Source organism: Portunus trituberculatus, chromosome 24 (assembly GCF_017591435.1).
Source record: "Portunus trituberculatus isolate SZX2019 chromosome 24, ASM1759143v1, whole genome shotgun sequence".
Taxonomy (NCBI): domain Eukaryota; kingdom Metazoa; phylum Arthropoda; class Malacostraca; order Decapoda; family Portunidae; genus Portunus; species Portunus trituberculatus.
Window position 1 is genome coordinate 12,883,828 of NC_059278.1, and position 14,825 is coordinate 12,898,652.

The window sequence follows — 14,825 nt, forward strand, 5'->3', positions numbered from 1 at the left end:
ACATCTCTTCATTCTAATTCATTACTTTCGTTTAGTTGCTAATAAAAAATCTATGCATTGTTTCTAGTACTGTTCATTTTCGTATCGCAGTGAAAGGATTAGATAAAGACTGTTCGTGCGTGGTTTGTCTGTCAGTGGTGTAAGGTGTCAATGCAGTGTTTGAGGGAAGAAAGGAGAGTTGCAGGTTCGGAAATTTTAGCATCTAGTTAATGTGACACTGGTTACAAAACTTTAAGGGAAAGGATATGATAATTGTCCCTGGTTTTGAAATGTCAGTAGAGCGTTCGTGGACAGAGAGGACAGTATCAGGCTCAGAACGATGCGGATATCCTAGAAATTTTAGTACTTGCTTAATTTGATACTGGATATAAGACGATAAGGGCGTGTATGTACAGTAGGGGAGGTACAGGTACAAGTACAAGGCCATGACTCTTATATACACCGAGCCCAAGGTACACACAACACTAGGACCATCACTGACTGATTAGCTGATAAGGATTCTGCATCACCTATAAAAAAAAAAAGCTGATAATCTGACTAATCTGACCTTTGAAAATAGCCTTTATGGAAGAACAAACAAAGAATACAGGCCTATAAGCCGTAATGACAAGACCATATTTCTTATCTGACACTGATAACCTTAAACGATAGTGAGGCAAATATTGATAACATCTTCGGTACTCAGAGGACAATATTAACGCCATTTTTTTTTTTTTTTTATCAATCTCTCAGCCTATCATGTTGACGTCTGCCCTCTCATATCAGTACGAGTGGTGTCCTCTGCTTCCTTCCTGTATGTCCTAATTCTTAACTGATCGCGAGGTCTCAAAGCTGGCGACTCCCTGCCTGCTGTATTCCTCCTTCCTACAACTTGAACTCATTTAAGAGGGAGGTTTCAAGACACTTATTCTGTACTTTTGACTAACGCTTTCGACTTTGTTTAGGGACAGGCACCTCAGAGGATATATATCTTTTTTTAATTATAGTTACCTTTGTTGTCGCCCTCGGCCGTTCTCCTCCTACATACAAAAAAAAAAAAAAAAAAAAAAAAAATCTGTGGTAGTCTGAGGGTGGGAAAAGGTGCGTGGTAGGGAACACTCATTGTGCAGGGCCAGGCGTAAACCAGTATATGCTCCCAGGCTTTTTGTGGCTGTGTGTGAGAGGGTACGGTGCTTTACCTGGCTGGACCACCTGGTATATGGATAGTTAGATTTATTCTTTTATTTAAGATGGGCACTGGTCTAAAACAACAAAAAGTAAAACAGTTAAAAAAGAAAGACACGTTTACTAAGACAAGGATAATTTTTAAAGCCTAAAGATAAAGATGCCAAGACGCTGACGAAGGTGATGACGATGGCAGTTATTTTCTCAATGGTAAAGACGATGATAGTAATAACAACATCTCCCAACGTGTAACGACAGTCATAAATAACGATAACGAGGATTCACCCAACGATAGCCTTAAATAAGTCACGCTTTACTGCAACACTGATAATGACGATAATAATGAAACAGCGATCACACCCACGATTCTTCCAATAGACCAACTTTAAGCCCCTCATTAACTAACACTGGTAACGATGGTAGTGACGATGATACCCGTTGCAGAGGCGGAGATGATGACGAAGTGGGGCAAGACCAGCCTACCCAAACCTGCCCGCCTCCACCACATGCTTGAGGACTTCCTGACGGTGTGGACATCGCAGCAGAGTCACATCCTCCCACTGCGACGCTTCCTGGAGTACATCACGGGGATGGACCTGCGCCACCATTACGCCCACACCTGCCTCGCCCACGCCCTCACTAATGGACGCGCGCCTCACCTGTGTGCGTGGGAGGGTGGGCGGAGCATCTATCCTACCCCCAGCGTGCCAATCCACCCACCAGACGACCCAAGCGGCACTCCAGACTTATCGTTACGTGACAGGGCGCCGTCCGTTCTTCCTGCCGCGTCTCTTGCTTCTGCTACTTCTTGATCCGCCGTTCATTTAGAGTCTTGCCCTTCTTCTCCTTTTTCTCTTTCTTTTTGTGTTTCTTACTGCCCTGTTCCTCCTCCTCTTCCTACTACTACTTCTCCTCCTGCTTCTCGTCCTCATCCTCGTATGGTGTCTGATGACGCGCCGTAAATGTGTGTGGGTGTTTCTGGTGGAAGCCAGTCTCTCTCTCTCTCTCTCTCTCTCTCTCTCTCTCTCTCTCTCTCTCTCTCTCTCTCTCTCTCTCTCTCTCTAGTGGGATTGCGCCACACACACACACACACACACACACACACACACACACACACACACACACACACACACACACACACACACACACATGTAACATATATCCAGTATTATATGATACGAGAGAGAGAGAGAGAGAGAGAGAGAGAGAGAGAGAGAGAGAGAGAGAGACGCTGTAATTTGAATGGGTTGGTGTTGGAATCTATCACCAAGGAAGACGTGTTGATGTTTTTCACTTCCTGGGTGTGCTGTAATGGGATGCAATTTCATCTCTATTTTTGTTTTATCTTTTATTCATCTATTTTTTTTTTTTTTATCCCCCCGTTAGTTACTTAACCTTTGTATTACGTACGGGCACCTCTGTTACTTCGCTAATACATTACTGCTGCACGCGAGTCATCTATGCATATATATGTATGTATGTATGATTTGAAAATAAATGGTATATTATTTTCTATATTTTGTACTGGAATGTCTCATCATCATCATCATCGTCATCATCATCATGTTATCGCCATGGTGATGAAATTAACCAGGTCATTTATGTATGTGTATATGTTTGTATTGTCTCAGTGTTATTTATTATTTTTTTCTCCTTTGTCATCTGATCAATATTATCGTCATTATCATTTCCCTCATCATTGAAATCGCACTACTTTCTTTATCCATCTCCACTACAACACCCTACCTACAACACCCTGACTATGACATCCCTTTATTGTATCACCCTTACACTCTGTCTCTTGTTCTCCTCATAGACTCTCTTTTAACATCTCTGCTCAGCCTTTCTTAATTCCTCTTCTTTTGTAGCTTATTATATCACTTTCACACCCTGTCTCTCGTTCTCATAGACTGACTTGTAACACCTCTGTTCAGTCTTTCTTAATTCTTCTTCTTTGTAGTTTATTGTTTCATTTTCAACCTTATCTCTTGTTCTCTTCATAAACTGTCATTTAACACTTCTCCTCGGCCTTTCTTAATTCCTCTTCTTTTGTTTCAACCTTATCTCTTGTTCTTTTCATAAACTGTCTTTTAACACTTCTCGGCCTTTCTTAATTCCTCTTCTTTTGTAACTTATTGCATCTATTGTATCACTTTCAAACCTTATCTCTTGTTCTCTCATAGACTGTCTTTTAACACTTCTCATCGGCCTTTATTAATTCCTCTTCTTAGTGGCTTCTTCTTTTCCTTTGCTTTTTATCCTTTACGAAGATTTCTAATTCCTCCTTGATTTACCTCTCTTCACAAACCATTTTTTTTTCTTTCTCCAGTGTTTCCCCTTGAATATTTCTATTTTCCTACTTTCTTTTAGTTGTTGCATTAAATGTATACTCTCCTATGTTTCTCTTTTTTTTTCAGAGACATCGTTATTTTTTCTTCTCCAGTGTTTTCTTTTTGTAACACCTCTCTTTGGTATTTCTCCTTAAATCATCTTAATTTTATTTGCTGTACGACATGTATATTTCTTGGCCCATCTTTATATTTTCTCTTTGATATTTCCCTTTTTATCTCTTTTAATTGTAGCTCTCCCCCCCCTCTCTCTCTCTCTCTCTCTCTCTCTCTCTCTCTCTCTCTCTCTCTCTCTCTCTCTCTCTCTTTTTACTATTTATTTATTTTTTATCTCTTGAACTTGCAGTTTCCGCTTTCTCAGCAGGAAGAATATAATAACAAGTGAACATGATAACAGCATCTTTATTGGACGTTTTTGACACATGTGTTGTTTTCTGAACTCCAAAACCGGTGAAAAATAAAAATGGTGCTTGAGTTTTTTTTTTTTCACTTGTTATAATACTCAGCTGACGAAGACATATAAATAAACAAATAGACAAATAGATAAAAAGACAATCAAGTGAGTAAACGAAGGAATGAATGAATAAATAAATCAGAAGTTTCACATACTTCATCTTCCTTTTCGTTGCTGTACATCCTTTCCTCACACTCCCCCATCCATACAGGCCCCCCCCTCCCTCCTTCCCTCCTCCTCCTCCTCCATAGTGCCGCATCCCAGTGACTGACCTTCGTGTTTTGAGTCTTCGCCAATGCTGAGCGGCGACATGCTACTCTTGGCGCCGTCCCGCTGTCCACGCCCACGCCCCAGACGGCCAGACACGCCCCCCGCCGCCCGCCACGCCCCTCGCCGCCCGGAGGAAGCACAGAAGCAAGGAATGTGGGGAAGGGAGAATAGAATACAAGGACAAAATTTAATGATAAGGTGTTCGTTATGTTTTGTTTGTGGCGGTTCTAAAACTGGGTTTTTGTGTGTGTGTGTGTGTGTGTGTGTGTGTGTGTGTGTTCTCGCTGCTACTCATATGTATATGTGGTTGCATTATCGAGATCGAATACCAAAGATTGTAACGAAAAGAAAAAAACATGATATGGTTTTCTAATAAAATCAACATCATTCTTTTTCTCTTCATTCCGACATGCAAGGAGAAGGAGACCATCCTCTATCAATTTACTTATCAATCTATTAGTTAATTTATGATCTCATTTATTGTATTATTTCCATCGACTCATGAAGACGAGGCGACGGTGTACAACTTGTGCAGTATTATAAGTAAAAGAGACAAGCATTATGTATTTTGTATATGTTGACTAACCCAAAGGAAGATTAATTGACACAAAACACTTTATCTTCTGGTTTTTTTTTTATTCATTACCAAATCACCTTTCTGTCAGTGTTGATGACCCCTACTTAAAAAATGGTCTCATCTATATATAGACCCATCACACCGTTAATTTCTGATACCTTCCTCTTTAACAAATTGATTCTCCTTCCACATATATCCACATTTATTTTGTTTACAGTCTTTGCACGACACACCCGACAAGTCACAGCGCGTCTCCCTTGTTGCTGGCCTGGTCTGTCCATCAAACTTGCATGGCGGTACACAGTTGCTCCCCTCCCAGGTAAATATTGCACTGTTCGGTGACTGTAGCCGCGCCAGGTGACAGTCATGGCACCTTGTTACCTCCAGGTGTTGCTGTAGTTTTCGCAGGGTAAGGGAAATACGTAGTCTGATAGGAAAAAAGAAAATAGATAGATCGACAGGCAGATAGACAGATAGATTGACAGATGGATAGACAGATAAATAGAATTATAGGTACTGTACATCAAGCCACATTTCCAAAATACTTGCTTCTTATCTCGAATACTTATAACAAACTGTGGTGCAATACTGTTTTATAAGTCAGGAAGTTATTGAAAGATTTCCAAGGATTCTTTTTTTTTTTTTTCATGAATGATGACCCAACAAAAATTCTGCATCATTATTCCAAACACATAGGAAGGCCTGACAATATCGTTGTAGTCGTTCAAAACAGTCTTGATAAAAGAGTAAAGGAGCGTAAAAAAAAGAGTAAAGGATACAGGCATGAGTTGCTTATTGTTTTTAAGGATTTTATTTCTTAAAAATAACGAAGCATCAGTAAGAAAATTTATAAAAACACACTTGCTGACTGACTAACTACCACTGTAGTCTGTGAGAACAGTTTGGATAGGACAGCAGAGGGTGTTTACAGAGGGGCGTTAAGTGTGAATGGGCTGGTCCCCCCTGCAGAACAGTTCTCTGTGCGTGGGGGGGAGGGCGCGCGGTGCTGCCCTCTGCCGCGGCGCATGCGCAGGCCGCGCCTCCCCGCCTCAGTCCCTCCGCCTCCACTGTGAAAGTGCATCGACGGTAGCCATATTCTGTGATTTTCCCGAGCCCTTCAACTGTGGAAGTGTATTATGTAGAACGGAAGATATTACAGGTGGTGTAGTGCCTGAGTACTATTGAAAAACCGTCGCTTTGCCTTTACTAATGAGTCAAAATGGCCGATACCGATGTCCAGAGCAACGATGTGGACACCTTGAGGCCAGCGGCGGGAGGTGAGTAGTGGTGCCTGCTGTGTTGCTCTGCTGCTGTGTGGCCCAGGCCTGCCCCTGGGTAGTGCGGGGCAAGCCTGGCGTGCCCGTCGTGCTGCCTGACATGTATTCCCGAGGGTTTGAATGGGAGCCAAAAATGCGGTGGGCGGCGGTGGCTCTAGCTCTGTCACTCGAGTCTAGATTCCTGCCGCCTCCCTGCATCCCCTGTCTCTCTGCTGCTGAAGGGACGGGGGCGTGTGTGTGTGGTGGGTGGGTGTCCGTTAGGCGAGGCTAGACACGTACGGGTAGTTACAGTATTGGTAATTTTCCACAAGTCAGGAAATGAGTTACATATTTGGTGCACCTGCCATCGCTCGTCCAGCCTGCCTGCCGAGGGTCGTCAGGCAGGCCAGGTGTGCGGGTGCTGAGGCAGTGCCGCTGGTCATCTCAGCATGCAGCCTCCAGCCACTTTTGTCTTTGCTATTTTACTGTGTAGGTGTCGTCATTTTGATTGAGACAAGTGGGTTAGATTGATGGCTAAAAATACGAACGTCTGTCACTCAGCTGTCAAAAAAACGTCTTGCAATTCGTTGGATGTTGTTACCTGAAACTTAGTAATAGGTCTCACGGTTTATTATTCATATTCTAGCGTTACAGGTTTCGTTATTCAGATTATTTTAGGACGAGTGGGTTGGATTAAGGATTAAGATATATCTTTCATTTAGGTATCTTCAAAATGGTTTGGATGTTGGTGAGATGTGGGTCACCTGAAATTTACTAAAGGGATTGATGTTCTGTTAAGCACGTTTTGTTGACAAGTTGTTCAGTAGACATGTTCAAAATATGGCCCATTAAGTATGTCAGAAATATAATTCTGGATGTTAATAGGATGTAGCTTAAATGAATTTCACTAAAGGGTGTCATATTTTCTTGAGGAAGTTTTGTCATTCAGATTATTTTTAAGATCAGTGGATTAGACTTAAGGTTAAAATATATCAGACATTCAGGTACCTATTGGAAGAAATAATAGTGGGAAGTGGGTTACCAGAAATTTATTGAAGGGAAGACCATGTATTTTGAAGTAGTGCTGTGTGTGTGGCTGTCAGTGTGGGTGTAGGTGTGGTGGTGCCTTGGTTCTTGCAGATCAATAGTGCATGTGGTGTGGGAGTGTGGGTACCTGAGGCAATGATGAGGTGCAGGAATGTCACCCAAGTGTCACTGATAAATTCTGGTTAGTGGCCACATTGATTTTGTGTAGGAAATTACTTTTCTGATTCATTTAACCTACCAAGATTTCCACGGCACTAGGCAAGGACTGTATGCCTGCCAAAATTGTGGACATTTGCATTTATCTTAGGGAGGAATGAGATGATTTTTTAAGTAGCAAGCTTAGATGTCAGTACTTATACATGCACTGTACTGCGAATGATAGCTATGTGATGAGTGACATACTGTATTGATGTTATAGTTCCTTATTCCACAGACACTGAGAGGAAACAGTCATTCCTTAGTATTAGTGTAGGAAGGCAAGAAAACACACATTGTCCCATTTGGCTAGTCAACATATATACCTACATACTTAGTATTATTATTATTAGTTTTCTTTTTTATAGATGTGAGGTATTTCTGTTATGAGGAGTAGCAATAAAATTTATATATGTGACAACTATTTAAGTGTTTGCAAGGGACTTATTTTCTCCTTGACAAGAATATTGTTTCCCAACCATGCACACTGACAAGACTTTGGCACCGCTCCATCCAGTCACCTTGCCGCAGAAAGTCTGTTGGTCCGAGTCAGCAGATATTTCCGCCTGTCAGGACGCTGTGCAGTTCCTCTGGGCTTTGCTGCTCATTGACTATCTCAAGTGAAGGGCCTGGCAGTGGGGTTGCATTGGCCTGTATTCCTGCATATGATGAGTTCAGGGGAGCTGGTAGTTGTTATCTTACATTGTATATTGCAAAGTCTTCTTGTGAGAACCAGTGATTTTTTAAGAGTAATGAATATTGATTTTCATGCATAATGGGTAGTGCATTGTACGTAGTTGTGTAGGCGATGCACGTGAAGAGAGAGGAAAGGGAGGTGGTGGTGACCTAGGAAACTATGAGACACCCTAATCCTTACATATATTAAACCCTCACACTTGCATACTTTTTTTTTTTTTTTTTCCTCCATAAGAGGGAAAACTGGCCAAGTGCATAAAAAATGATTAAACAAAAAGGCCCACATGGATGCCAGAATAAGCTGTGAAAGTCATTAGCTACATGTGTTAGCAAGTTAATCTCTTCAAAGTTTCACACATAAACAGATTGATAAACCTCTGTGATAAAGAAAGTATGAATATTAGTGTGGAGGATTGCTGTTGTCATGTTGACATATTGATATGGTGAATGTGAAATCAAGAATATAAAGATGAAACAGTTTGAGTTATGACACTGCAATGAGATCATATGGCATCACTTAATTTTACAAGTACTAACTTCTTGTTCTGAGACGCTGCTATGAACTAAAACTGACATTAGGTAATTTCACAAGCCGAGCACTTCCCTTCAGACTCACCTTGCTTGATCTGAAGTGGCCTCATGTGTGTTGAGTTGCATAATTTCTTGCAGTAACTAAAGGGGGATGCATCAGGGAGGAACTAAGGGGTGTTTTGTGTTGGGGGGTGCATTTCTTGTCCCTCACGCATGACTCACGGCAGCATGTGTTGAGTTGGCATGTCATTGGAGGTGTGCATCAGGGAGAGATTAGGTGCTGAGTTAGCTTGGTGGAGAAGGAGGAGGAGGAGGTAGTTGAGGTTGGTTTTGCTTTGTTAGGTGGCTTGTGCTATATTTGTTGGCATGTTTTCTTTTTTTTCTCTCTCTTTCTTTCTATTTATTTATTATTTTCTATCTCCCTGTGTCTCTAGCAGAAGTTTATTATACTGTCAGAAGTCGATTTATATTGCTTTTATTTTGTGGCTACTGATGTTTATCACTGACAGTTTTTTTATGTAAGGGTAAAACTGGCAACAAAAAACAAACAAAAAGGCCTTCTGAGATGTCACTCCAGGAACAGGGTCAAGAGAGTTAGCCAAATAATGGAATAAATGTCTTGAAACCTCCCTTATAATGAGTTCAGGTCATAGATGGATAGAAATACAAAAGCAGCCAGGAAGTTCCACTATCAGAAAAATATGATACTAAAACTTATGCAACTTTTTACATTTTACCCAAGGAAAATGGTTAAAAAAAGAAATTATGATGTACTATTAAGAAAATCTATTTTATGTTGTATGGAAATGTAGTCTTTATGTGCAATGTATCTTAGCAACCAAATCCTGTTTTGAAGAAGTGTTTATTGTGAATGGATAGTTAAGACAGGTTTAGCTTGTGTGAAGGCTGGGAAGCCATAGGAAGCATTGGGGGGCTGTTGTGACCTCCAAGCTGGGATCACTGCTGGGCTGCGGAGGAAGCGCTGTAATCTAGTCCAACTGTGCCTAAAGTTTTGTGTAGCGCTGCCAAAAGAGTCATCGCTGCTCACCAAGTTATGATCTAAGCTGCAGAGAAAATACATGTTAGTTTGCAGCTTTTTAGTTTAGAGTTTGTAACATTTCAGCAACAATTTTGAAAGTTATGATCTAATCTGTGAAGAAATAGGTTTTCCATTCTGCACTTTATATATTTATGTAATTTAATAATTTAGAGCTGATGTTGTTTCATTGTCAAGTCTTTAAAGTATTCTTGAGCTCCATATATACACTAGGCTGTGTCTTATGATAATGAAACTTCTTAAAAAACACTATGTTATATATATTATTGAAACCAATGGGCTAAGAATGTGAATGGTGTGTGTGTGTGTGTGTGTGTGTGTGTGTGTGTGTGTGTGTGTGTGTGTGTGTGTGTGTGTGTGTGTGTTGTGCCTTATCTGTATGAAATTGCTGTCCTAGTATATACTGGTAGATAGAGTGTGTGTGTGTGTGTGTGTGTGTGTGTGTGTGTGTGTGTGTGTGTGTGTGTGTGGTGCCTTATCTGTATGAAATTGCTGTCCTAGTATATACTGGTAGATAGACAGATAAATTGTAGAAAAATATAGGTAGTGTTCTTTTAGCTACATAAAAAGTATTTTAACCCATTCACTCCTAATCAAGCTTTCTCATTAAGTATAAGCAACAGCTTTTTAAACAACTAATTTCTCACACTACAATCTCTTCAAGTACACTCTTCTGTAGCTCAACATAGACAAAATCCACCTCATTCTTTTGTTATATCCACCCAAACGGTTAGTGACCTCAGTGTTAACCAAAGCAAAGCAGTAAAGAGGTCAGATATAGCACCCAGAAACCAGAGAACCAGCATCCCGCAACGCACCTAACACGTAACGCAGCACAAACACCACCAAGGGCTAATGCAGGTCACAATGGCAAGCCTCCACTCAGACACTAGCCAGTGCTGAAACACTATCACTGCAGCATTACCCTCAACACACCCCACTTGGCACAGATTCTTGCAACACACCAGATACATAACACTCAGCTGTCTCTTGTACATAATGCAGTTTGTTGTGTTTGGTCATTAATTTGTTTTTATTGCTTTTTTTTTTTTTTTTTTTTTTTTTTTTTGTGCCTAAATGTGATAGAGAATAGGTGGAAGTTTCTGGTATGTATTTGATTGAAAGTTTTGAAATATGAATAGACAGTGTCACTAGAGTTAATTGAATGTCTTTTAGCTGAAGTATTTTGAAATCAGCATTGCAGGATGGTGGAAATCAAGACAAGGGATAAAGAGAGAGAGAGAGAGAGAGAGAGAGAGAGAGAGATACACCTATGAAAGCACTTTAAAGAGGCTTTGTGATGTTCATAGTGGGATTGAATGTTGTTGTGGTAATTTGTGTTATTGTGAATGGTTTTAGTATTTTTTTTTTTTTTTTTTTTTTTTTTTTGTGTGTGTGTGTGTGTGTGTGTGTGTTAGGGAAACCAATGAAGGGAGAGAAAAAAAAGGTACAAAATTGCAGTTGTGAATCCATTGTCAGAAAAGGAGATAGTAAAGCTGACTTGTTTCCATTTGATGTGACGAAAGTAAAAGACTATCATGGAGATTCGTGTTGCAGTAGCCTCTGTTTTGGAAGACTAAAAAGAACCTTTCTTAATTAAAATAATGACAGAAAGAAAACAACAGTGGTAATTTCAGAAGAGTAAAAAGATCCTGTACATATCAAACAAAAACAACAATAACTTTCAAAGGAATGAAAGAACCACTTGTAAAAACAACACCACCAAAACCATAACTCGTCTCCTCCGAATAATTAGATGGATAAGTCTGACATCCTTCCCCTCTCACTCTATCCCTCCTCTTCTCTCTCCCCCCCTCCCCTCCCCTCCCCTCCCACACCACACCACACTACACCACACTTCCTGACATTTGCTTGGTGGTGGTGCAGTGGGGAAGACCCGTGACTGGATGTTTTGGTAGAGGGTAACCTGCACCAGCTATTCTGCCTTGTTCCTGTGTTGACTGGGATGCTACTGGATACTTAACCTGCATCAACAATTCTGCCTTGTATCTGCACCAGTGAATTTGTTTTCCTGTGTCCTTACTGAGACACTGAGGGTTGTGTTGGCTAGCACTAGGAGCTTTAAGACAGTTAGACAAATGTATGGATTGGGCATGGGATATAAATTAATAGGTACTTACTGTAGGGGAAAATTATTTAGATGGTATAAGGAACGTATAAGAAAAAAGAATCTAGTGTACTATTTTGACAGCATGGAAAAGTATTAGTCTTCACTAAATAGAAAAGGTGAGTTTTGCATTTTGATAGCTCACACGTGTGTTGGTTTAGAGTTTTGTCAATAGTACCTTTCATACAGTGGTCTTGTAGCTTCTTTTATTTTTTTTGTGTTGTTATGAATTAATGGAGATGTTAGTTTGCTGCAGTGGTGAAGAGGACAGGATAAGAAAGGTCTCTGCTTCCCGTGACTCATGAGCCTCAGTGGTACGGCTCCTCAGTGTTAAGTGGTTTGTTTGTAACCTGGGCAGGAAGAGGATATGCCAACTTCCTAACACACGTGAATGTATAGCAACACGTGACTTATTTATTCCTTTGTTAGAAGGGAGAAGCAGGAAATGTGATCTTCCTGAAGTATTGAGTTAGTGAACCACAATGAGCTGGTATAAAGAAACAGGTAGCCTTTATTTGTGTCTCTATAGAAATGTGAAACAGAAAATGTGACCTTCCTAAATTTTTAAATAGATAGATATGAATAACAATGAGCCATTTAAAGTTATTTGTACTCCAGAATGAAAAGATTAGTTTCCAATTTGAATGAATGAATATGTATATGAAATCTGAATGACTTTTGTTATATATTACTGTAAAAAAAAAAAAAAGGAATATTAAGCTTCCTAAACTATGTAATGGAAAGAATAAATTGAGCTTCCAAGATTAGTGAAGATATATATATATATATATATATATATATATATATATATATATATATATATATATATATATATATATATATATATATATGAAATATGAATTCTAGAACTATTGTTCATACAACAAATAAAAGAAATACTATTTATTTTCCCCAAAACAACAATAACAAAAAAAGAAGAAAATGAAAAAATAAATGAAGTACAGCCATTAGTGAATAAAAACATACAAATAGTGAACCAAATATTGCATATTTTAGAGCGAGAGAAAAAAAAGCCATGACATTGAAAAAAAAAAGAGAATAATATTGATCAGTTATGAGTCAGAATGGACTTAAAAACCTTCAGCTGATATTAGAATTCACATTAAGTTTGAGTCATTGAAGTGATTAGTGTGCACAGAAGCCTACAAGTGTTGTGGGAAGTGCATACTGATGGTGAGGGACAGTAAAAATAACACCAGTAACACGTGTTGGTATGAATGGCAGTGTGGCAGTGGTGTTAATGGCTGGTACAGATGGTAATGGTGGGTTAAGTGAAGGATATTCTCTCTCTCTCTCTCTCTCTCTCTCTCTCTCTCTCTCTCTCTCTCTCTCTCTCTCTCTCTCTCTCTCTCTCTCTCTCTCTGTTTCATCAGTTATCAATTTTTCTCTTATTCTTTGGTTTTGTTTTGTTATTTTATTTCTTTTCTGAATTTGAAAGAGATGAGTGAGATGTATCTCTCTCTCTCTCTCTCTCTCTCTCTCTCTCTCTCTCTCTCTCTCTCTCTCTCTCTCTCTCTCTCTCTCTCTCTCTCTCTCTCTCTCTCTCTCTCTCTCTCTCTCTCTCTCTCTCTCTCTCACACACACACACACACACACACACACACACACACACACACACACACACACACACACACACACACTTGATAATTAGTTGTGGTTTGTTACTCATCCAGGAAACTTGTTTGATTTTTTTTCTCTCTCTTCTTATCAGTGAAAATTTGCTGCCATTTATTGTTCATTAGTCATGGGAAGTTGTGTCGTAGGTGGTTTTATTTGTTGATTGATTCTTCTTATTTTGTTTAGTCCTTGTTTGATCTCTCTCTCTCTCTCTCTCTCTCTCTCTCTCTCTCTCTCTCTCTCTCTCTCTCTCTCTCTCTCTCTCTCTCTCTCTCTCTCTCTCTCTCTCTGTTGTGTTTTGTGTTGTTGTTGATGTTATTGTTTTTATTGGTCTGTTTGTTTGTTATTCAGTTTTTGTTTCATTTACATCTTTATAATTTTTTATTGGTTTTTATTTATTTACGTATTTGTTAGTTTTAGGATTAGGTTTATTTATTTACTATTTATTTACTTGTTATTATTATTATTATTATTATTATTATTTTTATTATTTGCTTATTTATTTTTGTATTTATTATTTTGTTTATTTATTTTGTTATCTGGTTTATCGGTGCGTGAAGGTGCGTCCATTAGAGTGATTGGCAGTGTGTGTGTGTGTGTGTGTGTGTGTGTGTGTGTGTGTGTGTGTGTGTGTGTGTGCGCGTGTGCCTGCGCCTGCCATTACATGTCCCGCCACTTCTGATGCTACTCTATCAGTGACTGTCACCTTCATGAGCGTGGCACCCTTCCAGTCCTGCCTTTACACACACACACACACACACACACACACACACACACACACACACACACACACACACAGACCTTGCACCACCACCACACTCAGAATAGAAAATGCACGCTTCTGTTGGTGCTTCCCGTTTTCTGCCTGGTTTTATCCGCCACGGTTAGGACATTCTCTCTCTCTCTCTCTCTCTCTCTCTCTCTCTCTCTCTCTCTCTCTCTCTCTCTCTCTCTCAAGATACACAACCTAGTTTTGAGCGTGTTTCTCGTGTTGACAGTACAGGAATCTTGCTAATCTGTCACTGTAACTCGTGCACTAAACTTATGCTTCTTAAAACACCACGACTACTTTCAGGGCTCACAAAGGATCAATAATGGAGTTTTTAAGTGTTTCTCCTGTTGATAGTTTAGAAAATCTCGTTAATTTGTCACTAGAATCACAAAAAACACTCTTGAAAACCCGTGCACCAATTTTCCGCTTCTCAAAACAGTTTCCTCTCTCACCACGACTATTTTCAGGGCCCACAAAGATCAGTAGCGGAGTTTTTACGTGTGTTTCTCCTGTTGGTAGTATAGAAATCTTGCTAATCTCTCTATAACTACAAAAACACCCTTGAAAACCCGTGTGCCAAACTTCTGCTTCTCAAAACACTTTTCTCTCTCACCGACTGACTGCTTTCAGGGCCCACAAAGATCAGTAGACGAGTTTTTAAGTGTGTTTCTCCTGTTGATAGTTTAAAAAAT

The 14,825-nt window shown here is 39.8% G+C and overlaps 2 protein-coding genes across 23 annotated transcripts in view; both read left to right on the forward strand.

The window, feature by feature from the left end:
• LOC123508366 (FAD-dependent oxidoreductase domain-containing protein 2-like) overlaps positions 1–1,976 on the forward strand; it is a 91,375-nt gene extending 89,399 nt beyond the window's left edge. The window contains exon 12 of the mRNA XM_045262020.1: positions 1,609–1,976. Coding sequence (XP_045117955.1) covers positions 1,609–1,976 — 368 coding nt within the window. The remainder of the gene's footprint in view (positions 1–1,608) is intronic.
• A 3,879-nt stretch (positions 1,977–5,855) lies between these two features.
• The window catches only part of LOC123508368 (phosphatidylinositol 4-phosphate 5-kinase type-1 alpha-like), a 138,263-nt gene continuing 129,293 nt past the window's right edge, over positions 5,856–14,825 (forward strand). For 11 of the 22 annotated variants that reach the window (XM_045262032.1, XM_045262026.1, XM_045262035.1 and 8 more), the window contains exon 1: positions 5,857–6,090. In XM_045262032.1, coding sequence (XP_045117967.1) covers positions 6,033–6,090 — 58 coding nt within the window. In that variant the 5' untranslated portion in view covers positions 5,857–6,032. Of the gene's footprint in view, positions 6,091–14,825 lie in introns of all 22 variants that reach the window. The other 11 variants (XM_045262030.1, XM_045262038.1, XM_045262029.1 and 8 more) reach the window with 4 other exon arrangements.